The sequence below is a fragment of the Poecile atricapillus genome, chromosome 2 (assembly GCF_030490865.1).
Source record: "Poecile atricapillus isolate bPoeAtr1 chromosome 2, bPoeAtr1.hap1, whole genome shotgun sequence".
Lineage (NCBI taxonomy): Eukaryota > Metazoa > Chordata > Aves > Passeriformes > Paridae > Poecile > Poecile atricapillus.
Genome location: NC_081250.1, coordinates 91,982,443 through 92,010,212, shown reverse-complemented (window position 1 = coordinate 92,010,212; position 27,770 = coordinate 91,982,443). Strand labels below are relative to the sequence as shown.

The 27,770-nt window shown below is 37.0% G+C and overlaps 1 protein-coding gene across 1 annotated transcript in view; it reads right to left on the bottom strand.

The window, feature by feature from the left end:
- Positions 1-27,770, bottom strand: part of GABBR2 (gamma-aminobutyric acid type B receptor subunit 2) — a 466,358-nt gene that overhangs the window by 279,349 nt on the left and 159,239 nt on the right. The window contains exon 3 of the mRNA XM_058831970.1: positions 2,203-2,373. Within this exon, the coding sequence (XP_058687953.1) occupies positions 2,203-2,373 (171 nt within the window). The remainder of the gene's footprint in view (positions 1-2,202; positions 2,374-27,770) is intronic.

Sequence of the window (27,770 nt, the reverse complement as noted above, 5' to 3'; positions counted from 1 at the left end):
TTCTCTAAAGACCCCATTAATTTGTTTCCACTTATTTTATTTTGCATGAGAGTAAGAGAAGACATTCAGTTACTTCTGATCTAATGGCTTGTAATGCATTTTCATTATAGACAAGACCATTCACATCCCAAGTTCACTGGCATTTTACAACAGAGAGAGAAGTTTTAGATCTTACTCGATTTTGTCAGTTTAAAAAAAAAGTCAGAGAGATATTCCAGACCATATGACATCACACTCAGTATATAAAGTGGGGGAAGAAGGAGGAAGGGGGACATTTGGAGTGGTAGTGTTTGACCTCCTAAGTAACTGTTATGTGTGATGGAGCCCAGCTCTCCTGGACATAGCTGAACACCTGCCTGCCTATGGGAAGCAATGAATTAATTCCTTGTTTTACTTTGCTTGTGTACACAGCTTTTGCTTTTTGCTTTTGCTCTCCCTATGAGTCTGTCTTTATCTCAGCCCCTGAGTTTTCTGGTTTTTGCCCTTCAGATTCTGTCCCCAAACCTGCTTGCACGGGAATGACCAAGCGGCTGTGTGGTGCTTGGCACCTGGCTGGAGTTAAGCCAGTATCAATATCATTCTAAAACTCAGTCCTGTCCTCAGCAAAGTACTTGCAGCTTTTCCCAAGTAGGTATCAACTGCAATTTAATAAACATTTTCTTTATCATACTATCTAGAGAAAATCTTAACTGTTTCTAGAGAATGCCACTTGACAGAATCTCATCCGTCTTTTTTGACAGTATACCACTGATAACTACTCACTAAAATTATTTCCAAGACAGAGAAGGGTAAAGCATACCATACTTTTTCGTGACTTTTTGCTTCAGCATTTGTATTAAAAAAAATATGCAACTGACATGATGTCAATTAACTTTTTTAGAAGGAATATTGGTTAAGAGACTAGACTACTCTTACAGTAAGAGTGCTCTTACACCAAGATTAAGTTTCCCTACTTTTCTTTAGGAACACTTTTAACATTTTATAAGTCATGAAATTTCGCACATCACCTATCACACCTCCTTGAGACCTGTTACCTTGTCATAGATGGAAAACATGATTTATTCTTGAAAAATCCATTTTCACCATTGTTTGACATCTTTTTATCTCCTTTGTGATTCCAAACAGATTATTTGTTCAAGTGTCTTTCCAGGAATCAAATTTAACCTGAATGGTTTATAATTCCCAGGGCCTTTGTGTGTTTTCTGGAAAGACAGACACAAAGGTTTCTTCCCTCCCCCCACAATTCATTTATTTTTTATCCTTTAATTCTCAAAGCTCATAGGGAAGAGTCTAAGATTTCTGAAGTATTCCATTGTGAATTAATTGTGCCAGACAATTTGAAAATATCTGACTCATCTAAGATGACTCTAACCTGCTCTTATCCCTCTTCCCTAGTTTTAATTATGCTTGTCTTCAGAGCGCAGTCAGCCTTCTTTAAAATCAATGCTGAAGAAGAAAAAAACTCACAATAACCAAACAATCAGGCATGGTTTTGTTGGTTTTACCTCTCTGATAATTAATGGGCCAACACTTTTCCTTGTCTTGCTCTGATTCGTTCCATTTATGTTTTCTTTTATTCAATTGTTAAGACCATGCTTAAAGCCATTTAGTCCATACTTTAGTGCAATTTTTATGACCAAAATGTTTCTCAGGGTGAAACTTGAAAGATCTGTGGGGTGCAAGCTATGTGATCTTATTAGTTCTAGGGCTTCTGACATTTTTGTCTCAGTAAGCTCCTCTAATATTTTCAGCCACAGACTTACCAGATTTTGTTCCTCAGTGTTAAGATTGATGCTTGTAATAAGTCAGAGCACAAAAGGAACATGATGAAATTGGATTTATTCAACCTTTTAAATGAACCAGAGTCAGAATACAAACCTCCCTCAGAAACATATGTTTTTGCAAATCAGAGTATAAAGGAACCTTTGCACTGGGGTGCAATGATCTTCTGTGTAAAAAACAGACATGCAAAAGTAGCTTTCATTACAGACACTCAAATAAACCCCCGAAGGGAATTGAGCTTATTCAGTACAGCAAATGTGACCTACTATGAGAAAGGCAAACAGGACTGAAACAGTGGGACTGTTTCTTTTTCCTGAATTGCTGTTAATAAAGGAACTAACCCCTTAGAAATTTGATATTGGTATCTCTCATCATACTAGAAATTATGCATTATCATACTAGAAATTATGCAAATCTTACCTCAGAGAACCTTTGTACATCCTGGGTTAAAGTTCCTACTCTCTTCCAATGATAATGTTTGAGTAACTTCAAAATTGCTGGATTCACTGCATTATCAGATGGCACTGTCCGGAAGAAATAAGGATATTTTTTCTTATCAGCCAACTCTGGAGTTGTTGCTGCAAATGAAAGCTGGAAAAAAAATCAAAGAACAAAAAATTGAAAGTCACCATAAGTCATCAAGCAGTCAATAAAAAAACTTTGCTTTTCTCAGTGCAACAGGACACATTCCATGCATTGCTGTCATGTAGAGAAGTTTCATCTTCATATAGCTTGAACATCCTACCAGCAACATTTACTTTTAAAAAGATTTTCTAAATACTTTAGCTCTATAAACCACCTGCTGAAAAATTAAATTAGGAAATCTTAAAAGTCAGTGATGTAAAATCCTCTGTTTAAAATCACACATCTTACACATTACACAGAGCAATAAGGCCTAAGGGAGTAAATCTCTATGATGTATTCCCCATCAATTTCTCTTCATAAAAGTTGAGAATACCTCCAAGAGAATACTATTTTCTCAAAGACTTATATATCTTAAATTACTGGGTAAATCTCTAGCTGGACTTTTTCATATCTTCATGTAACAAAACAGCTCCAGGTAACAGAAAAAGAGAAAATCATTATGTTAGCCAAGGCTGAAACTCAGAAGTTTGCTCGAGTCTCAGCTTCCTACACTGAGGCAGGCCCCCTGTGGTTTGTGTTATAAAAGAGGATTCAATGGCTAAAACACTGGAGTTTCTTCATGGTTAGAGAACGTTTACTACAAAGGAAAAGAGGAAACCTTTTAAACATACACAAAGCAATCAGAAAACTTCATTGAATTTTTCTGCCCAAGTTAAAGGTGGCATATTTTTGTGAATGTTTTACAGAGAGTGTTTTGAAGAGAATGCCTGTACATTCACTTTTTGAAAACTCTCCTACTCCAAAGATACTTTTGGTCATTCCCTCCAGTCCCTTTTAGCTTCTAGGAATACGCTTCTCAAGCATTTTTTCAGCCAGGATTTTTCATTGAGAGGTTTCTTGAAGTACTGTTTTTAATGCAAATTGCTTTGACTGACACAAAATAAGCTCCCTGATACAGTTATTTAAAGTCTTTTAAAATCAATAGAGAGTCAGAAAATGTAGGTGAATTCAAGCCTATATATCAACCATAGCTTTAAGTTTGCACTTTTTTAATCAAGCATTCAGTATATTAGGTTAGACAATCTTTTCCAAAATTCAGAATAGATAAGTTTTATTCAAAAAACCAGTTCAAGTCTTTTCTTCAAGTTTATAAGAATCTAGGTTTAGCCTATCAGAGACAGGATTTACTCTCTGTCTGATTTTAGACTCATAAAAAATATATTGCATTGTTATAATGCCCTGAATGGAGTTTGTTTTCCTAATTAAAAGAAATCTAAACGACTTAAATTGTGCAGAACCTGGCAGTTTATAGTATACCATTCAAAACAGAAGACTCTTTCTCTTCACTGGTCAGGAGATAATGAATAATGTAATTGTCATGCAAGTCTGAGGTAAATACTTTATTAAATTTCATGAAAAAATTGTAATATGAGGTGCTGTGATATATTGTCATCTTGATTTCTCAAAACCATTCCCACAAGGGAAGAACAATGAACATCTGCCAGATAGACCTAGTCAGCTTTTCTGTTTAGCCTGGTAGTGCTGAATATCATGCACTCACTGCACAATGAAGGTGGAAATAAGGACCTGTACTGCTGACTGAAAAAGGGAGAAAATTTGACATTAGAAATCCGACATCAAGAGGAGCACCTCTCAGCAGCCCAGCTGCTTGCAGCCTGCTGACTGTAAAAAACTTGCTTTTCAAGTTATTACAGGTTTGGATCAAACATAATTTGATTGATCTTAAGAAAAAAAGGAGAGAGCAACACTGAAGTAACAGTAGCAGCAAGAAACATCAGCAAGTTTCACCTAGCTCAGGTTCATAGATTGAATGGCAAATTTTTCTGTTCAGTAGTTCAAAGGTCCACAGTAATGAGAAGCATTTCTCTATGTGTGAGCCGGCTTTAGGGCAAAGATCCGTGATATAAGCAAGACAATTCAAAACCATATTTTGTGAATTTTTAGTGACTTAAAGGGCCTAAATTAGTATCCTAATTGCTCGAATTTCCTTGGAAACAATGAAGCAAAACATTACCTCTCTTCATTGCTTACAGAAAGGTGAAGTCTCAGATTTCTCAGCCATGTGAGGTGAGATGAGACAAATCCAGTTTTAAGTGTAAAATTAATGACACCAAAATTACCAAAAATCCAAAACATTCCTCTTCATTTTCTTTTTAAATAAAGGACTTATTAAAATTAAAAAATGGGAAAAGATATCTCTCAATTATCAGAATCTCAGATACCAACAATTCTCAGAATGTAGGGTATATTCAGAGGTCTTTCTTTAAAGCATCACGTATATCATGGTTAGTCTCATTCTGCATCACTTTGACAATTAATAAGACACTTTTAAGAGATGAAGAAATATCCTGAAAAAAGTTAAGTCATTAAAAATATTTAACTTTTCATAAAATCATCTCTGTAAGAGTTTGGGACATGCAATGAACTTAACCCAAAAAACACCAGCATTCAATATTCTGCTTTGAGAGGGACAAGGATGAAAAATGAGAAAATTATGTTCTATAAAGTGGTAATAAAATGATAATGTTAAGAAATGAACTGAAATTTTGGAAAAAGTATTTGAGATAGCACAGCTATATGGTAATATAAGGAAAATACTCATTATAAAAAACCCTTATTTAATATGATAAAGCAAGCAAGATCACAACACAGTCCATCCATATATGCATTAAGATAGTACAACCCTTTTTAACTGAGAATTATTCCTCTGTATTTTAGGGCTAAAGCTGTTTATTCATGGCTGATTTGAAAATTGCATATTGAAAGGTTTTTCATAATTTCTTAACTTCATTCTGCAGGATTGAAAGCCATCCTACTTTTTGTTACAAGAAATTATTTTGATAACTTTCAGTTAGCAAAAAAATCTGGATGAATGGCAATCATATTGTTCATACAATTCTTTGCAAAATACAAAAGTTCTGTTTTTCACATTATTGAATTTTCAATGCATACATATTTATGCACTGTTCTAAAAATTCTTTGCAGGTGTTTATACTCGCCTCTCTCTGATCAGGAGGACTGAGACATAAACAGCTATATGCAGGATTATAACTCAGCAATAAATACCTGTGGGGTGTATGATGTCACTCTTTCACAGAAAATTATTTTACAGAACTTCTAAAAGGTGATGGCCAAAAGCCAGTCTTCAAAAAAGGATGAATGAAAGGGAAAAGTTTCAAGTTCCTATAAAGCAGAAGACACTGTGGACAGCTACCAGGTGATACATCATAACTGTGCGTGTGGTGTTTGTGTGTATGCATACATAAACAGGCCCTGTGCATATGTGTGTGTAGATCTAGAGAAAAAACTCACACATATATATATATATTATATATACTTATATACACACATATATACACACACATATATATATATATATATTTGAATGCTGTCCGAAAAACCTGCAGCTACTTCCTAGACTATCTCTGAAAAATCTTTCTGTAGAATATCTTTAGAATATCTGCTTCCAATTTGTGAGCAACTGGATCTGAACTTAAAGTGAGTTTTTAGGGAAATATAAGCTATGAATTAGATGGGAAATTCTGAAATAAAAGAGTATAAAATGTTTAAATAAAAAATAAGATAATATTTATCATTCAAGTAAGAACTATAAAATAGCAACTATAGTAAAAAATAAGAGCCAAATAGACCAGGGTAGTGGATAGATTTTGGTGAACTGCTGAAAAACTGAAAAATACACAGACGGATTTTATTACAGAAGTTTTAGGGTCAGGCATATGTGTTGATGAATTAAATTTTTCCAAGAAAGATGACACTTTTTGAAAATGTTAATTTAGTCAAAAATCCACACATTTGCATGGAAATTTTGTCATCAGCACTAGATAGTGAGATGAAAGAAAAAGGAAGTTAAAACAAAAATGTTGAAAGGAACAGTTCTGCAGAAGGACAGTAAAAGGTAACTTCATAAGCCCATATTAAGTTTAAAGGAGGTGTGGTATATTAAATGAGAAACATCAGTCTGAAGTGCTTTCAAGGGCTTCTGTGTAAGGAAGTAATGGTGCATTCAACTTAAAGTCAGTACAGAAGCAGGAATGATAAGCTTTACTTTCATTTAAGAAAATGGAATACAGCAGTAATGAAATCAATGGGAATGACTAAGAGTTATGTAAGAAAGGATGGATATTATTAGAAAGCTGAAACAAAATTAGGAAAGGAAACACTATATATCCCATGTATATATCCCAAATATGAGTCCAGAAGCTGGGAGCTGGAAGGCTGAATGAAGGCAAACTGCTGTCTCATGTACTGCAGAGAAAAAGAAAGCCACCAGAAATGGCAAGTAATCTTCTTCTGTTCAGTTGTTTTACTATCTCTAGGAAGTATTTATGTTCAATTTTTGTCACTGTACTAGGGTACAGAAGCCTGGGAAAAATAAAAGAGCAGAATTATCCCTGGGTAAACACTTTCATCTAAGGCAATAGGACTATTAAGGAATCACATTTATTTAAATGGGCATATAGTAATCCAGTAACAGAAATCCTTTGCAGAGTTATTGTAGATCCAAATGTAGACCTCAGCAGAGTCTGAGCCAAGCTGAAAGGAGCCAAGTGGACCTGGATGGAGCAGTCAAAAGTGCGACACCAGTACCAGCCACAGCTGTGCGGAATCAAGTCCAGCATCCAAAGAAGCAGTGTGGCTCGACGTGGACAATCTAGCTTTTGGGGGTTGTCCATTGTTTTACTGTTCCTGGTTGATGGACAAAGAGAGTGCTGTGGGGAGAGCCTGCCATCCTGTCTTTGTCTGGGGAAACCACACGGTGCTGTGTGTGGGAGCTGCTGGCATCTTGTCTTTGTCCCAGCTGCCACACAGAACTACGTGGAGGCGGTGAACACCTTTTTGTGGGTGAAGCACCTGCTCCTCTTGCATACTTCTGTTATTGATATTGCTGCCATTACTGGGCATTTCTTAGTCCATTGGTATCTGCTTTCAGTAAATTGTTATCTCAACCCATGGTCTCTGCCTTTGTCCCTCTCCTGCTGAAGAGGGTGGAAGAGGAAGGAAGTGGCTATTTCGAGTTTAATTTTTACACACCATGTTCATGGAATATTATACAATGAAGGGGAAAAAAGAAAAGGAAATAAAAGTGCCTTCAGGTAAGAGGGTAACCTCCCTTGAATAAAATGTCATCTGCTAAGAAAACTGATTCATGTTTGCAAATGGGGAAATCAGCTCATTGAGCACCAGAGAGATTAGCTTAGTTCTCCTAGGTTTCTGTAGTATGCTTGTACAAGCATTTTATTAATGATTGCTAGAAATGTAAATGTGCCCCTGTTGCTGCAAAACTAGTCCTGATGGAGAGGATTTTATAAATGGCAGATATCACCTTTATTTCCTGCATTTTTTCTAGAAAGCTGAATTACGTTGATAAATCAGCATTGCTAAACAGGATATAAACTGCTGATTCAACTGATTGGTGCTAACATTTATCATCATAACTAGAGATTGCATGTCATGTATGCCTACACAGGAAGCAATATTTTCTGAAAAAAAAGAGGAATATGCAAATAGTCCTTTCCCAATAAAGGGCAGAACATCAGCAAATACTTGTACAATGGTACAGGATTGCATACACAGAATCTTGTCATACGCAAATAACAAGGACAAAACTCAGGAAGATGATGATTTGCAGCAGCGTGTACTTGTGATACCACACACCACTCCTTTGTGTGCCTTGCCAACTCTAATGCTTTGACAAGCCTGTGCCAACAATAATGATTCTCAAGTGCAAGCATGTGATGACTTGATGGTCCCAGGAGCTAGAAGGACCAGAATGGAAACTAATGAATAATGAAGAGTTAAAAGATTTGCCTGCTGCAACTCTTCTAGAACATTAGATGATGCCATGTAACAAGAGAAACAATACAGTTTTAACCAGAGACAGAGAACAGATTGAAACATAACAAACTGCATTTTTAACTAAATGGTAATTACAAAATATAAATATTTAGGTTAAATGTTAATTCACAGTAACCTCACTATACAAGCCAACTTATCCAGATGTGTAGTCAAATTACCACTGAACTTGATCTTGCCACTAGCAAAGTTATGAATAAATTTTAATATTATAACAATACTTGAAATAAGAAGAAACTATATTTATTCTAGAAAAATATTAAAGAGAACCTTAAATAAATATTAAAAAATATTTAATTATATTAAATGATAGCTTGTATAATCAGAAAAAGGATATATTAGAACGCCTTTTTCTCCCTCAATGCAAAAAATGTATCATCTAATCAGCTTTGATGGATGAATTTGAGGAAAGGCATTGCAAAAATGGTTACAAGCACCTATATATTTGGGAAATATGTCAACATAAGAAGGTAAGTACAGCAATTTCATTGACAGTTGCTTGCATAGATCTTCAAAAGGTGAAACCAAAACACAGTAACAAAGATCAAGAAACAAAGTTATTGTTCCTTGACAATTTACCTGTACAGCTGCTGGTAAGGAATGTCTAGATACAGACAGCAAAGAAGTAGATTCTGAGCTGGACCTAGAAATCATAGTGGCAATCTACCCTCCTAGCTATGTCCTAATCTTGATCCCCAAACAGCATAGATGATAAATTGACATAAAGAAGATATAATCCTACTAAAGACAAAAATATTAACAAGAAATTATACTTTTCCAGCATTGGTAAATACATTTTTACCTGTCATATAGTACTTTTAAATAATTACTTGAATGAAAACTCTGGAGATTCCATCATTCAGAAGATTTTATTTTAACTTCATTGTTATAACAAATAGAACTCATAATTAAAAAATGTTCCGATAACTCTGAATATAATTTTCATTATGACATCTGCAAGAGCAAAATAAAAGTCTGGGAGAATTATCTATGATGTCTCACTAGCTGGTACATGGGCAGGGTGCCTCATCCAAATGGGAACATGAAGATACACATTGTATTAAACTCACTGAACAAGAATTGATCTCATGGATGAACATCCCTTTCATCAACCATAACATATTACCCATGTGATTAAAGCTACCATTCCTTTTGAAATCAGATGTTTTGCCAAACACTTCTGCCCAATATCATCTGTTGTTACCTTCATTAATTTTGTGTCTGAAATTGCTTTCACTGACTGCCTTTTGGCACCTGGGAGTTTAGAGAAAAAGCACTTCCAGCTGGTCTCAGGGCTGGAAGGCACCTGCCTCAATGCTGATGGCATTCCAGTGAATTAATCCAATCACAGTAAGACTGATATTCAGCTGCATTTTTCCCTGGAGACATTTTAGGAAAAAATTCTGTCTACTGAACAAATCGATATTTTGAGGGCAGAAACTGGTTTCGATAAAATCCATATGAGAAGTACTTCAGCTGGAAGATGTGTGCCTACAGGTTAATGGAAAAGGAGCATTCAGTCCTGTTTCCTTTTTGGGCAGCCCAAACTACTCACAACATAATTTGGTAAGACCTTGTAGACGTCTGAATGCAAGAAGTCAGACCAGATTATAGAGCAAACTATAATCAGTCTTTTGATGTTAAACTTTTTTAATCCCATAAAGTCTGTAGTTTAGGATGAGGAACAGTGATTGAAGCATTGGGGCTCCCAGTGTAAGAAGGATGTGTCCTGCTGGAGTGAGTCCAAAGGAGGACCACAAACATGATCAGGAGTCTGGAGAACCTCTCCCAGGAAAACAAGGGTAAGAGAATTCAAGCTGCTTAGCCCGGAGGAGAAAAGACTCTGGAAAGACCTTGTAGAATTTTCCAGTACCTAAAAGGAACTACAAGAGGAGAGGGACTTTTCATAAGGACATGGAGTGATAGGACAAGGGGAAATGGCTTTAAATTGAAAGAGATTGGGTATTAGGATTATTTTTTTTTTTTACTGTGAGGATGGTGAGTCACTGGAACAGATTGCCCAGATAGGGTGTGGGTGCCCCATTCTTGGAAGTGTTCAAGTCCAGGCTGAATAAGGCTTGGAGCAAGATGATTTAGTAGAAGGCATGGGGATTTTAAACTAGATGATCTTTAAGGTCTTTTCCAACTCAAGCCATTCTATGATTCTATGAATCCATTCTCAGCTGACAGGTGTTTTTTTGTCTTCAAGTCATGGAGCTGAAAAGAGTAGCAGATCTGCTGGGAAAAAAATTTAACAAAAAAAGGGAAGAAAACAACCTAGACATTAGCACTACTGCTTCACCTGCCTCTCAGGATAGAATATTAACTTCCATGCATCTGTTCACACCAGAAAGAGCCTACATTTATGAACTTCATAGAAAAAAATATATAAGAATTCTTAGAACAACATTTCTGGTGAACAGGAAATATAGTTTTTAGTGTTCAGAGTAAAATATAGTTACATATCAAATTAATGTTCAAGTAATGGGATCCGTTTTAAGTTCTAATAAATACTGCCTCACAAACCTATTACATTACCCTTACTTCTGAGATATGCCAAGAAAGTATATGATGGAGTTATGGAAAATGTCCTTCGATTCAATGGTCAACAGAGCAATCAGTAAAGCTAATAGAGGCTTTAGGGTTCAGAGTCTCAGAAGGCAGTCAGGTGAACATAAGGCAGAATGATCTCCAACAGATGATCCCATCAAAAATTAAAAATTTATCATTAGGCTTAACTTGCTTCTTTTGCTTTTAATGGAAAATAAACAATTATCATCCTCTTTTCATGGTATTTTTTTCTGACTATTCATTTGAAAAAATCTATCAGAGTCTAAAAAATAATTAAGTCCTTTTTCTACACTCTAGAAACTATTTTCAGATCTATATTAAACACAAATAATTTGCACCTAAAACGTGTTCTGCTTATTGCTACAGGTTGAACAGAGCATTGAAATTAAATGTCAGATCTACTGAAGTTGCTGCAAATTTTGTTTCCATTTCCAAACAGAATAAGAGACAAAATCTTGTGAGCATTTTCAAAAATGGATTGCAAAAGAAGGCTGTATATTTTTGTCTGTCACAGTCAGTTGCTTAGCATTTGGCTACTAGCCTGGATTATACCAGAATTCAGCTTCAAATCCCTGTTCTCCTTCAGTCACAGCATTGTTGTTTATCCCAAACCTAGCAAAGTTTTCTACACTCATACTCTTGGTACCAAATTTCCTTGTTTCTTGTCTATAACAGATTATCCTCAAAATCTAGTGGAAGCCAACAGCTGCATAAAATATTTCATCTTTGATAAAACAGACTATATTGCCATAATCCATTAAAAAAAGTCTTTCCAGACCTATTCACAACAGTGTGTTCCTGGCTGGCTGCCCAAAACTATTATCATTCTATTAGTATTGTTTATTTGTCAGATTTCATCCAGCTAACACATGCTAAAACTACAGCTGTTCTGTCTACATTTGGTCTTTAAATATCTGTTTTATTATTTTCTCTTCTGCCTCTAAATGATGAAAAGAGGGAAAAGATCTCACCAGCATAAAGATACCTTAGATGTGCAATATTGTTCTTGGGAGAATATGAACCCTTCATTCTACTAGAAATAGGGAGCAGGGACATGGCTGAGCTTTAAGATGAAAATTTCTCACTTCCTCTGTGGAGTGGACACTCCAATACAGTCCCAATTAATTTCTTTCCATCTTTTATTCTTTTACTGGGATACAATATCTTGAGAAATAAGGCACATCATGTTAGCTCAAGATTTGCTGAAATCCTTACAGGAATACTTTTTTCACAGTCCTAAGATGTGAACTAATGATTTGTTTATTTCTTCACTCTCTGGTTTCAAACCTAAGCAAGAAATCCCAGATTTTTCAGGATAAAACAGGTGACAGGCTCACTGTGTAGTGATACACAATGTAGTAATACACAAAAACGCTGTTTATTCTACATGGAACAGCATAGTTGAGAGATGACTTATCAGGTCCTGGGAGCAATGCCCCATCACTAATTCTATACTCAGCCTGGGCTAATTTGCCTTTTCTTTCAGCTCTGTAACTTTTCTGATATCTCAGCACTGCATGCTGCATTTACACCCCACCAGAAGTGCTTAGAGAGTGGTTTGACATCAGTCACCTGGAACTGTACCTTTAATACTGGATGAGAAGGGCTATGCTACCGAAATCAAGTAATTGCTGGAGGGAGATGTTGAAAAAAAAACTGGTAAAAAATCAGGGAACTTTTTTTGCCAACAGACATTGCCAGCAATATAAATTCTGCTTGCCCAGCAGCAAGGGCAACTTGGGTTACATTGCCACTAAAAACCTTCAGCAGAAATGTCAATCACAATTATGATTATAATATATTTGGCATTAAAATGTCAAATGTGTTGTTGATCCTCCTCTAAGAAATAACCAAGATCAGGCATATTTTATGCATATTTTCATAATCTGCGGTCAGCACAGATTTTAAAAAGATGCTCTGGATGGGAATCTACATGTAAAAGAACTTTCAGCAATATATGCAGCTAGGAAATGCTCATGTAGATATATTCAGACAACCTAAATCACAACACTGTCAACTTAAAGCTGCATTCTGTGTTTTTTAATCTGTAAGAGGTTGTAAAAAAATCTAATGAGGCATTATAATCTACTTTTATGAAATGAAAAATGCCACAGTCTTGGTTCAAGTACAGTTACAAAACAAAAATCCCCTCTCGAATGTCACTGAGGATGTGGAAGAAGCCATGAATGTTTCATTCCAGTGCTGATGGCTGCAGGACATAACCTAATTGTTGCCCGAGGAACCCTCAATGTGTTTTTCTCAATACCTATGCCTTGCAGGTCACTTCAGCAGTTACTATTAACTTAATAAGTGTTTCTTTATGCCTGCATTTGATTTTAAGTACAGTACTTGCCCCTGGTCTTTGAATGCATGCTGGGTACAAAGCATTAAGATTATCTACACCATTTAAGATTATGCACACTTCAATTAGATCTCTCAGCCATTTTTCCTTAGTTGCTGCCATCACCCTAGTTCCTGCAGGCTGAAAGCTGAATGTTTTCTCTAGACCTCACTATCTTTTTTGTCACTTACTCCATAAAACTGTTCACTACGATCCCATCTATTCTTGAAAATAGTGCTTATCAACCTGGTCTTCTCACAATATTTTCCATAACTTACATCCATCCAGGTGAGATAGAAACGGAACTAAATCACTCCATATCCATATGCAGTACTAAAGCCAATGTAGCCTTAATTTTTCACACGCAAGGAATAGCTTTGTGCTCGATCTTTGTCACAGAGCCAGGAAAGTGCTTGAGAATATAGTTTAATTATAAATATTTCAATGGTTTTATTGATTTGAGAGAATGAACTCGTATACAAAGAGTCAGACATGCATTAGAGTTTGGTACTGTTTATTAGTTTTGGAAGCTGCTTTAAGTATCATCTCTCCTAATTCAATCTCATGTATTTCATTATTTATTACTCACTCCTATGTGCAGTGAATAAATTGAGATTACTGAAGTCACTTGCCTCTTCTCAGCTCTCTTATTTGTGACACAGTGTTTTCTGAATTGCTGTTTATTTTTATACAACATTTCTGATAAAGTTGTTAATATTTGTGTGGGGAGGGTTTCTGTATTTTGTTGAGGTTTTTTACCACATATCTTATGACTTTGTGTACTTAGTCTCAACAGTTTACTGACTTGGACTTCTATTATTTTGGGTACTACTGAGTTATTTTGGTCTTTTTCAAACACTGGTCTTGGGCATATTCCTGATAAATGTGAATTTATCTTCTATTTTTACATGTCTCTGCATGGGACAAACTCATGATGGTACAGACAGCAGGGAAAATTAAAAGCATCTGTGACAGGTGACCAGTGCAATTCCAGATCTGAAAATATAAACCACTCATATTCACCTGGGGATTCAGAAATTAAGTTGGTGATCTGCATTGCTTTCCTGAGGAATTATACTTTCTGAATATTCTAATTATTTATTAATTATTCTACATATGATATTATATATATAATTATTATTTCTGCATAAATTGTGAGTTTTGAAGTACCTCCTGCAGTTAAAATAATATCAGCTTTATCAAAAATGTATATATATGTGGATATATATTTAGATGAAAACCAAAATAAGATTTGTTGTATTCACTGTCTGCTTTACAGGCAGGTTATTCAGAAATTCTCTGAAGCTGAATTGCTCAATTTCTTAAATGAACATCAAATTTATTTTTCACCCCTTTAAATATAACTACTAAAGACAACTACATCTTTGAGGCAGCTCCTGGTATGTTTTTATACTTAGCCAATAAGAAAAGAGAAGGTAAACCACATGTGACAGACTAACTCTCTGAAAGAGCTGTAGTAAAAATGAAGATACTTTTCCTAATATTCATATGGTACCTTTGCAGCTAGTTCAGAGAAACCCCTGGAAATGAATGGGGCATTCTTCTCATTTTTTTTTCTTTTCTTAATTTGTTTTGCATCAGATTCATCCAATTTACTATCCATCAATTACTGGATTTTATAACTTTTGTTTCTACATACCAATAGTTTATTTATTCTCCAGCTTCCTGGACTCCTATATTTCCCCTTATAGAGAAATTCAGATTACTCTGAGCAGAAAAGCATGTCCCAGGTTACAGATAAGGAGCGATCGGAAGGCATTCAGCTTGAATACAACCTCTTGACCCATTCCAAAACAAAGTTCTGTAGATAAAAAGCAGGGAGGGAACCCTGTGAGGAAATTACCAACTGCAAGGACTGCATAAGACACCACGAGATAGACAGACAAGAGAAAACAGGAGAGGTGCTGTTCATAGGACAGAAACACTCACTGTAAAATAAAAAATAAAAAAATAAAAAAGAGAGATGGAGACATGAACAGTCAAAACATGGACAAATGAAGAAAAAACTGAAAAACCCGTGTCATGTGAACTACACAGACTGAAAGCAGAGGATAGCATATGAGCATATGCTTTCGAAGACTTTTCTTAAGTTTACACAAAAAAATTTACATCCCAGTATATTTAAAGAGGTGTAAAACTTCAAATTTGATGTGATTTATACTGGTATGTCATAACTTATATTGACTTGCCCAGTGTAAACCTTAAGATGAGATGAATCACTCCCTAGAAACATCTGCTACTAACTACTGTAGGCACCAGTGGGAGACTACAGTGACTGTATCAGCTGCAGCCACCTACATTGCACTTGGTTGAAAGAATCCCACAGAAATTATCAGACCTATATAGATAGTAAAGCATGTGAGGAAGCAGTGAGCCACCTAGAAGATACTTTGGCCTCCTAACCTCCGAGGATTTTTAGGTATTTGATCTCTTTAAAAGGTTAAACTAAATGGTTAGTAAACCTGACAGTGCCTTAATTCTTCAGGAACCATAAAAACAGAAAATACAGATATCCCAGAAATTTAAAGTGGTTCCATATCTTCACTGTAAATTTCTTACTTGCATTCACTGCAATTTCTCTCAACTTTATAAGTACTTGGAGATTCACTTCAGGTGTTTCAAAACAGTCTTAAGCTTGTTCTTACCACGTGTTTCACCATAGCATAATACTACCACTTGTACATAAACCATCCAAAGCTACTAAAGGGGCAGCTGTTTACTTCATTGAGTAAGAATTGCCATTTGAGCCAGTGATTTTGTGTGGTGCTATTAAGCATGTAATGCCATCACATGCCACACCAACATAACCTCCCTCAATGACCAGCAATGTTATTTACTTCAAACCTCAAGCAACAGCCAAACAAAACAATGTCCACATACTTTTCACTGCCCCTTTCAGGATTTTGTCTGCACATCCACACAACCAAGGCTGCAGTTGGACCAACTCCCCGCTATAGCCCAACTGCTGCCTGGCGCTTGAGCTCTCACTGTCAGCCATGGAGGTAAAGACCTCACTCTCTGCTGCTCATTTTCTGCAAGTCCTGCTTGACCAAAGTGCAACACACTTGAAATACAACAAGAAATACATTTTAAACTACTAAATCAAAGAGAAGAGCCAACAACTTTAACCTAACCCTTTCTACACTAAACTGCAAGGCTCTGCAGAAGCTATGGGGTAAAATTGAGGGGAAAAGGACACGGCAAAGATACTGCAAAGAAACCCAGTGGTTTTTGGTTTGGAGATTTAGAAACCATTATCTCCAATGACAGCCAGCTAAATATGCAAAAGAGGAAGATGGGTAGAAGGCTTCCTCACTGTTCTTTGCACAAAATGGTGCACCAGAATTATGATGTTTGCCTGGAAATAGTAGGAGCCACCAAAAGGTAGTAGGAGCCAACCTACAAAGAAGCGAAACAGAGTGAAGCCTCAAAAATATATGATCTGGCAGTGTTTTGAATTAGTGGATCCAGGAAAAAAAAAGAAAATATTATACTCTCAAGCCCTAAACTGGATATTATGCTGTTTTCAGGACGTTGTTCAAATCATAGGTGTCTCAAGTCCTTTTGTGCTAGATGTCTATATTCAAGCTAATGGTCAAATAAAAATGGAATGTCCTGTTGCTGATGGAAAGTATTTTTTTGGTATTCACATAGACTTTACAATAATTCAGAAATTTTGATGCCATTATTTATTGATATTATTGAGAACTCATACGCTATACATAAATACACAATCTTCCTGTGTCGAGAGCCTCTATCTCTCACTGCCAGTAAAACCATGCATTTATTCAAGTTCTGAGCCTGCAGGACTCAGGACTCAGGTAGCTGCTGGAAGGGAGTTGGTGAGGAAGTGGCAGGGAAGGGCAATATCTCCAAAAGGAATATTACAGTTTCTGCATATTTATGGTTTCTCGGTGCTTATTTCAGAAAGGCACAGCACTGCTTCACAACAGCTTTCAAGGAGTGAGAGACCACTTCAATTTTTTGGGGGAAGGCTGGGAACAGACATGTGCACCCTCTGTCCCCCATATGTCTTCCTACCTCTCCCTTTTCTCCTGCAATACACAATATCTGCCTCCCACCTGAGACTCGCAATACAGAGGCACAAAATAGCCATTCCTCTAACTGTGGCATGACCTCAACTCACCTCCTCCTGTTCTGCACAGAAGAGGCAAGAGCCAGAAGCTCTTCCCTGAAGAAGATGGGATACAAAAGAGAGCAGAACAAACAGCCCAGAAACTCAACGGGCTGGAGAAAGTGGTGCCTACCCTTGTTGATCTGCCCCTTGCCTCCCTCTGCAGCAATCCCTCTTTCCTTATTCTCCACCTCATCACTGATCAGAGAAGAAGCAGACACAGCAGGACATTGTCCCTGTGTTTTGAGAGTTAAGGCAGGCACCTCTGCCCTCATGGCTCCTACCCAAACCTGGTGTTAACAGAGGAACAAGCTGCTGCTGCTGCAGAGCACAGCTGGGATTTGTAATGAGAGCCTGAGTGTGTGAGCCACGACTTCTAGGCATTCTTGGGAAGATTCTGAGTCTTCTCTTCTTCAGGCTAAAAAAATCACAACTCTCTCAGGGTGTCCTCATATGACAGATGCCTGAGTACCTTCATCCTTGCTGAGGTCTTTGCTAGGCTTGCTCCAGTATGCCTCTATCTCCCTTGTTTTGGGGAACCCAGTGTGGACAGACAACTGCAGATGTGCTCCAGTCAGGGCTGAACAGTCAAGAAGACTCACTCACCTCCCTTGATTTAGTGGTAAAGTTTTCCCTAGTGCAACCTGGCTTCTCCTGGCTGCCTATATTCCAAACATATGTTGCCAGACCATGTTCCACTAGATGTTCACCAGGATCTCCAGGGCCTTTACTGGAATGCAGTTTTCTAGCCAAATACCACCTAGACTGTACAGGTGAGTGCTTGGGATTTCTTCCTCCCCAAGGGCAGGACTTGGCATTTGCCTTTGCTTGGCTTTAGAAGAGTCTTTCTAGCCAAGATCTCCAGCCTTCTGACATGCCACGGAATGGCAACACAACCCATTGTAAATCTGGTATACCAACAATTGATTCTGCAAATGAACTGAATTTTTCACACCCTAAATCTGATGATGGTCTATCCTACTCCATCATCCAAGTGATTATTGAAGATGTTACAGTTCTTGGCCCCATTATCAACCTCTGCGGTCTAAATACAAAATGATATATTTTAAATGCTTACATGCATACTTGTTAGTCATATTCTCAAAATATTTTTGATTAAAAAAAATTAAAACTGAAAAATGGCACCAGTGAAATAAAACAGTCATAAAGACACCTTTCAAGAATGACTAAGGTGCAGTTGCAAGTTAAAACTCTAAGACAGAATATGTATAGTACATACCTCTATTTTCTTCTCTGACAACAAACTGGTACTAGAGGAAACACATTCTATCAGAATGATGCCCTCCAGCCCTATTATTCATACAGAGTTATACAGAAAAGATCTTCACTTAATCCAGACTAACCATGTGCAGCCTCATCCTTTGCACTGTTTCTGTAAATGCAGTTACTGTGCAGTGTTCCAGGTTCAGGTAGCCAGCTTACTGTCTCATTATTTAAATGGCTGTCATTGAAAAAACAGTGTTACTTGAGTCACATAATTCCAGCACACGATTTCACAAATGCAAATTCAAAAAATCCTACAAATGCAGCTCTCTCATTGCTTCTGCACTCAGAAGCTGCCATGCATCTAAGAGCTGCGGATAAGAGAGTAGCTTTATATTTCACTTAAGATAATCAGACATAAATTTGTTATCGCTTCACTCCTCTTCATGAAGGCTTGAGAGCTGACAGTCTGAGGAGATGAATGCGGAAAAATGCACACAACATTCAAATTTGTTCATTCAAATTAATTCAATCAAGTTATTCACAAAGGAAGGCAAACACCTACGCGGGGATCCACTTTGCCCAAGATACATGCTCCAGTTTGAAAAAGCTCAGCATATCAGAGCAATGGCCATACCAGGTCAAAGCAAAGATACACACTGTTGCTCCCTTCACCTCTGTGTCTGCTCTCTCCTAGGTCTCTGTGCTCTAAGATATCTGCTCTTAGCCACTGCTAGAGACATTTGCAAAGGAAACTCCCAACCTCCAGTAATCTGCAGCTCATGAATTTATTTGGTTATTTCTGTTGCCTTTGGATTTAATATTCCTCACACCTTTTACTTTTCCCTTCCATGAATTCATCTGGTTCAGCTACTTTTTAGAGGTCCAATTTTTGGCCCACATAATCCACAGCAGAGATGCACAGACTTAATTTACATGAGGAACCAGGTCTTCCACTTGATTTTGAATCTGTTGCTTTCATGTTTCATTTTCTGCTGCATAATTCTTGCTTAGAAAAGAGAGAATAAACTACAGTCTCAGTAAAAGTTCACAGGAGCTCATGACTGGCACTATTTTAACTGCCTGAGCAATACAGAGTACTTGTTATCTTATTCTATGTATTTGATAAGAAGGTCAGGATTGCAAGATCTGAGTAGAGCTGCTTAGCAGCCCAAGGATTAGTAACACAATTTTGGCAGAGGCAGTGGAAATATTCCTTCTATGAACAAAAAGATAGATGTGCATGGGTAAATATTGGATTTTAAACAATATTAGATAAATTAGCAACTTTGTGTATCCCACTGGCAATGTTAGAGGTGTTGTCATTACTGGACATGGTTTAGTGGTGTACCTGGAGGTGCTGGAATAACAGATGCACTTTATGAAGAGATCTTTTCCAACCTTAACAATTCTGATATGCATGCCTTAGGATACCGTGTGCATGACATATAAAATACTGTAGGACAACTGGCCTACCCACTGATCTTTCATATGCATACAGATTGAAGTCTTTAAAGGCTTATGGCTCATTACTAATTCTTCAAATACTCACTGCAGACAACAAGAGACAACAAGCAGAGGGTGAAAGTTGCTGGCACAGTGAGACAACTCTGGCAATTCTTAGTTGAAGCTAAATCTCTAGTCCTTAGGCAGCTTTCAATTATAATGAGGTAGGAAATAGCATGGAGTTGCTCCCAGGATAAGAATTTTATAAGCGGTTCTGTAAAAGTCCATCCCCATCTTCTGCAATAAATAAAGAGTATTGCCACACTCAGAATCCAGCCCCCTTCTTTCTTGAAAATGCATGGACAGCTGTGAACTATATTAAAAAAATAAATACACAGATTCTCATAAAAAAGCTTACCAGCAAAAATAACTATATGGACATTCTAAAATTCCTCAGGCTTCATCTTGGCAATTAGATTTCACCAGAGCCAAGCAGAAATTGACAAAAGAGAAGATGCTGTGACTCCTGCACTTCAGGATGTCTGGCTGCTACATTTATTGCTGGGAAGCCTGCAAGGCTCACAGCCATTCAGCATTCCTGGCTGTTACAAGTTCTGTCAGGCATCCGGCAATGCTTGGAGCTGACATTAATCACCGACTTTGGGGTTCACAGCTGTTACAAGCAGTTCCAGCAACTTGGTGCTGCTAGTAACAATTTATTTCACTTAGCAACAAATGCTGGCATATGGGTGTTGCTTGTAATTTCTAAGGAGCTTTTTGCCAATGCTATTAGCTTCCATAGTCAGCTGGGGTTATAGTAATGGGAGACTTAAGAACTTTTAGGAGCATTTCTAACAGTGGTGCCTAACAACAAAGAGTACCTTTGGCTACAATCACTGTGCATACAAACATTTCCAACATGTTGGCAACTTTCCTAATAATAACCAAGTGCCTAATACTACCTACAGCTGTGGAAGCATTAGTCAGCACTTCAAAATGCCACTGCAATGTCAACAACACGTATAGAGTTTAACAAGTCGTTCCTACAATACCAGGAGAAATTCTGCCAGAGCTCTGTGCTCCAGCTAAGTGCCCCAGCGGGGTATATTAGCTCAGGCTCAGCACTGTGTGAATAAAGTCACACAGATTTTGAGCAACACGAAAATATTGAAAGCTACACCGCAGTGAACATAGGATGCTGAGAACACAGACAGAGGCTCTGCTTCTGAATGCTGGAAAATGTGTTTAATGCAGCAGAGAGACTGAGTAGAACATTTTAATTCAGACATCACTGTCATTAGTTGTGAAAATATCTGTTGTGGATCGTTTATTTTTAAATCTAAATTAAAAATAAAATGCAAAATGCTCTAAGCCTTATAAACATGTTGTGGATTTGCTCCATGATGTCTCAATAAAGACATGTCCAAGGAAATATTAGAGTGACATAATTTTCAAAAGTAATATAACATGAAAAATATAGTGTAATTCAATCACTGAATACTTTTATATAGAAGTATATTAATCCTGTAATATAGAAGTATATTTTAACATTATTCTACCACAGATTAAGAAAAAAGCCTGCCAAATCCCTCCTTAAATTCAAGTTTTACCATATCTGCAAATTCTGCGGGGGAAATTTTGATATTTTTTTTTTATTGGCAGAAGACAAATTTCTCTCTAAATTAAAGAATTCCAGTGAAATTATTCACTTCTTAATATAAAAAGTGTATTATGTGTGATTTCCTCATTTCATTTTGAAAACGGTTAAACATTTTCTTCTATAAGTCTTTGTTTAGCTTGGTTTGGCTTTTATATATTATACACCTAAATATATGACATTAACACTAGTGCTTTGAGATGCATTGAGATATAAAAAGCATGGCTAAGGGCAATTTTGATTTGCAAAATTTAGACAGATGTTGAAGGACACGATTCTAGTGACTATTTACGATTTATTTTTCTTTTTCACTGCTGACTTCCTTATAGACATAAAGGGCAAATCTTGCTAAACCCGTCAGATCATCCTTTTTGATATAAAACAATCTTTGTATCTGAAGGAAAAACAAGGGGAGTGACACATCTAGTTTTTAACAAGTTTTTTGACACCATCTTACGATAATTTGTAAGCAAACTAAGAAACATCCTAAGCAGACTGAACTACTATTTAGTTGTTACAAAACCAGTAGGAAGGTGCAAAAGAAAATTTCCTATGAAAATTTTGTGTGGAGTCATACAGTCAATTCCAGCTGTGCTATCCTGTGGACTGAATGATGAAATAACATGTAAACTACTATGCTTGCAGATAACAGATATGTGATATAAGACACACAAGTGCAGTTGAATAATTCAGAACAATGGTAAATACAAGAATTACTCTGGAGAAAACAGGATGAAATTTGCTAAGATGAAATGAAAAACCCTTTACACATTCCAGAACATGAAACCCACCAAATTATATAATAACTTTAAAAAAGTTAAAAAACAACTTGTTAGTCTTGCATGGGGAAATAAAAAGATCTGAGCATATAATAGCTCACAGAGTTGTATGTGAATCAAGAATGGTGTTCTGCAGGATGAAGGTCATGCTGCTTTGTATGAATGGCAGTGTTCTCTGTACTCCAGCAGGAGGGAAGTTTGTCCTCTGCTGCTGAGGTATTACAACACAGGAGCCAAGTCTGATGCCTTATGTTTTAGCTTTCATATTTTCCAGATTCTGTCCTGTATTAGTATATAACTCTGAACTCCATATAAAGTGTTAGCAAGTTCTCCTCACAGGGTAGTTAGACACAACAATCCTTTTCCAGCCCTAGAGCCAAGGACACTGTTGCAACTTCAGGCCTAAAAAGTATAAACAACACCAAACTGAGAAGAGCAGTCTGGGAGGACGGGACTTCATAACCTGAAGCTGTAATTGGACAATTAGCTCCAATATGTAAATGGACCAAAATTGTTAAAAGTGTAAAAATTCGTGACCGGGCATCCATCTTGGGAGTAGCTACAGCTGGGCTCTTGTACTGCCCAAGGTGTATCTTTTGAAGGCCTTTTAATAAACACCTACTTTAATCCTTTAACTCTGTCTAGCCTCTGTTCCAGTTAGCCTCTCAAGGCATTAAGTTTAGTAATATTGTTGTTATGAGTACCAAGAGGAGGAGGGGTCAATCACTTCTTTTGTGCTGCTTTCCAGAGCACAAAAGATCAACGCAGAAACTTCAAGCAGTCCAACTACTTAGAAGGTAAACACTTTCAGCTGGTGGCATGTAGTCAGTATAATCTGCCCACCACCATATAAAATTAGACCTTGTTCATCAAACCCCATTCCAGCAATTGCAGGATACCACACATAAGAAGAATCAAGAGAACATGTGCAAACCAAAACCACAGAATATTCCCTACACACTTCATTAAGCTGAAAACTTGTAGTAAAACCTCTTTTGACTCAGCAATGATGTGCCACAGAATGAGGGCATAGAAAGATGAGGAACACTGCCAATGCCCTTGACCTACACAGAACTTGGGGATTTATTCTGTGAAACTCTTAATGACCTTTACTAGAGTTGTTGAATCTGGTGGCCCAACAGAGGTGAGGCAGCTCCAGCTCTGTCCCCCCAGGTCCAGACAGTAGCAAGGCTGGGCAGGTATTCCACAAACAGGGAATACACACATATACATATATTCGTGAACATGCACACATGTTTTCCCTATATACACTCAGCTACAGACTCTGCACGCAGCCAATAAGTATTCCCAGTCTCTCTGCCCTCACAACCTCCCTTGATGTAGGTCATCTCAGAGGTTTGCTCTTTGGATGTTTAGAAACTTTTTCAAAACCTTCAAATCTAAATGCTCTATGAATGCTGTACATGCATTTGCTCTTTGAACAGAAAGATAATGAGCATCAAAGCTAGTTGGAAAGTATACATGTACTTTCTCATTATCATTTCACTAAACAAGTTATAATATTTTTCCCCGAGGAATCTCTTATTCTCTTATTCATCCCTTTTGGGCTGTTCCTGTTTGAACGGTGTGAACATTTTGGCCAGACTTTTGCAGAATGTTCTAATTATTTAATGAGGTGTTACCCATGTCTTGTACCATGGTGCTAATTGTGTCCTGTTCCAAGCAAGAACCCTTTGCCATGACTAAACTTAATTATGTTTGCATACACATCATCCTGGTGTTTTACAGTCACAGGTGACTCAAGCTCTATGTCTATGGCAGAAATTTTTGCTACCAGTTTTGAAAAACACAATTCTGCACAACGAATCCTTCCTGCACAACTACTCCTTCCAAAAGTACATCTTTCCTCTGTAATGCAGCAAGAAAGCTCTTTTCAGTAATACAGTATATGTGAGCAGAGGGGAGGTGGAATATTGATATTCATTGCTCTTATGGAGGAAGTGCAATTTATAGGAATGGTCTAAGTAGTAGTTTAGTTGGGGGGTATTCTGATATAAATCTGAATAATAATTTTTGCTATTTAGTAATGGCCATAAATACAGCAATTGACTGATACAATTGGAGTGCCCTTTAAAACTTATATTTATATAAGTTATATATATTTATATAATGTATATTGTATTTATGTTTTATAAGTTTATCTTTGTTAATATGCACTTAATCATGGTTCTAGATAAGATTTCTTTATTTTACTTGATTGAAAAAAAAGTTTATTTTTTCCCTCAACTTAATTGAAACACTGAGATTTTACAGAAATACTAAAAATTGTTACCATTTTAACTGTTTCGGGGGGGATTCCAAATATTTTTGTTTTACTTTTTATAAATCTTCCTAATTTCACAGAATCATAGAAGAACTTTGTTTGGAAGGAACAATAAAGGTCCGGTTCCAGCCCACACTCCCATGGCCAGGGATGCCACCCACCAGACCAGGTTGCTCAAAGCCACCCCCAGTCTGGCCTTGAACACTTCCAGAAATGGAGCTTTTGTGGGCAACCCATTCTAGTGCTTCACAATCCTCACAGTAAAGATTTTCTTCCTAACATCTAACCTAAATATTTTCCCTTTTAGTTTAAAACTGTTTCCCATTGTCCTATCACTATTTGCCCATGTAAAAAGTCACTCTCCCCATTTTTCTTCATGTCTGGAAGACTGCAATGAGATCTCATTGGATCTCAGATTCTCCAGGGTGTATTCTTTCAGCCTGTGTTCACAGGAAAGCTGCTCCAGCCTCCTGATCATCTTTATGGCCCTCTTCTGGACCTGCTCCCAGAGGTCCACGATTTTCTGGCTAATAATTTCCTTCAGCTGTGTAACCACAAGTAGTAGTCATTGAAGACTACAGAAGACACACCACAGACAAAGATAAATAATTTTTTATACTAATTAATTAATTACAAGTGACCAATTAGAGGATCTATCAATTTCATTTTGTGTCACCAAATCAAACGGCCCATGTGTAAAATGAGAAGAGTGCTCCTTGTGGGGGCAGAAAAAGAACTAGGCCATTAGGGTATAATCTGTCCATGCACAAGTTCTAGTGAGGATAAAGAGAAATCTGTCTAGCATTCAGTAGCAAAATCTGTCCTAAATTTGCTTAATTGCTTCATAAGTGCTATTGAGACAGGAAATGTAGCTGCTACTGCAGTTGTAAAATGAAAGGCAGAGAAGGAAGATGGTTATTGAGTCTATTTTTAAGTATGAAAAATGCATTCGCGTAGTACAATGATGCAGACATTCAGACACACCAGAATGGAAATGTGAACAGTGCAGGGAAAGAACAGGCTTGTGCTACATTTTAAGATGATGACAGCCATGCCAGACCCTTGGATTATAAAAACACAATGGATAAATAGGTTATAAGGCTTAAAGGTTAGTAGAAGCACCCCACAGATAATATTTCATGTGTAAAATACGCTTTTGAGAATTTTATATTACATCGTAGTTTTAGAACCAGAGGACTACTGTTCTGTGTGTTCACATAACTCAAAGACTACCAGTACTTTCCTGAGGTTCTATTAGTTGGAGAAACAACTGAATGTACTGACAGTGTCCCTTCTAAATAAAAACCATACACTCTTTTATGCCCCATTACAGCGACAGAAATTTTTAAAAAGTACTACTTCAAGAGACAGGTAGCCTCAGAAGAGAAAATGTACCTTTTTCTTTCCTCACAACAGAAGAAAAATCACTGTAAGGTACACCAGGATCTGGCAAACCACTGGTATACTGGTAGTTCTCAACTTATACAAACATTAAGGTTGGAAAAGACCCCTAAGATCATCAATTCCACCTGTTAACTTAGCTCCATCACCATGTTCACTACTAAACCATGTCCTCAAGTGTTCTCTGGACACAATTCAGCATCCAAGTGTCTTTCTTATAGTGAGGGCCCCAAAACTGAGCACAGGGTTTGAGGCGCAGCCTCACCAGTGCTGAATACAGAGAGACAATAAACTAATAATGATGCTGAGGGGGAAAAGGTTGAAGGTTAACCTAAAAAGGTTAAAATAGGGAGTCCAAAACTGCACACATTGCAACTGAACCTGCAGAGGGACTATCAGTTTCCATCAAAGAAATCTGAAGAGTAGCATTTGCCTGGCACTTTCGTATTAAAATGTTATATTCACATGAATAGATGACTAGAAGAAGACATTTTAATGAAACACACATTTCCATATATTTTTTTTTTCAGCATGTAAGTTTGATGTTTGTATGATGTTAATAACTGGAAAATAAGTTTTTCAGAAAGCAGAGGAATAGATAAAAAGGTCACACGTCATCCTCCCACACTGATAAAAAGCTTGTATCAATCATTATTAGCTGAAATTGTGACCCAATTATATTAGTACAAATCATGCCAAGCTATGATGGCAGAAGTGAATGATGAACTTTGCCACAGAGCTAATCCCCTCCAAAATGGATGGATGGGCATGGCACTGATGCAGTGTAATGCCAGTGAAGCATGTCCAACTACAATTCAGAGGTACAATTAAACAAAGAGAAACTATCTACTAAAGACAGGCCACAATCTCTCTGTGGCTATAGCAAAATGCTTCTCCTGGGTGGTTTGTAAAGGATGAATCTTGAGTAGCATTAAAAAAAGTCAAGTATTTATTATTAACAGAAGTATTACCTAAAATAAGCCATTTTAGCAGGTAAGGTATTGCAAATTGTCTACCACTGTGGATGAGAGGTAAAAAAATCAAGTATATCAATAAAAAAATCAGTAATTTTTATAGTACTACCAATATCAAGCATCAAAAACCCCATTTCTTCCCTTCTTCAATTAAATTAAGATTAAAAAGCAAACACAGAAACATATCCTTTTTTCCCCCTTGTTCTGTATCAGGTTCATAGTTTAAACCTAGTCTACTCATTTAAGAGGAAAAACATCTCAAAAAAATTTATTTTTGCAGGGAGGATGGAAATTCATTGTAATTCATTGTTCATAACATCAACAGTGCAGGAACCGAGCTGTTAAGTAAAACTCCAAATATCACAAATGTTGCAACTAAAATCCTGAGGACTAACAGCTCAGTCCAGGCCACCAGGGCAAGTGGCAGCTAACAATGAGAAGTTGAAAATGAAGGCGGTTGTGTATGAATGAGGATGTGATGACACGTACTCACCAACCAGCTTGTAGGTGATGACTCAGCTAAGTTTGTTAATCACTTACTAAGAATAAGCCCCTAATTAACAAGCTAGTGTGAATGTGAATTTTGGCTTTTCAGCAGTCACCAGATTATAAACCTAATGTCTATGTTTGAATAATAATTTAAAAAAATTTAAAAGTGCATTGGTTTTTTTTCCT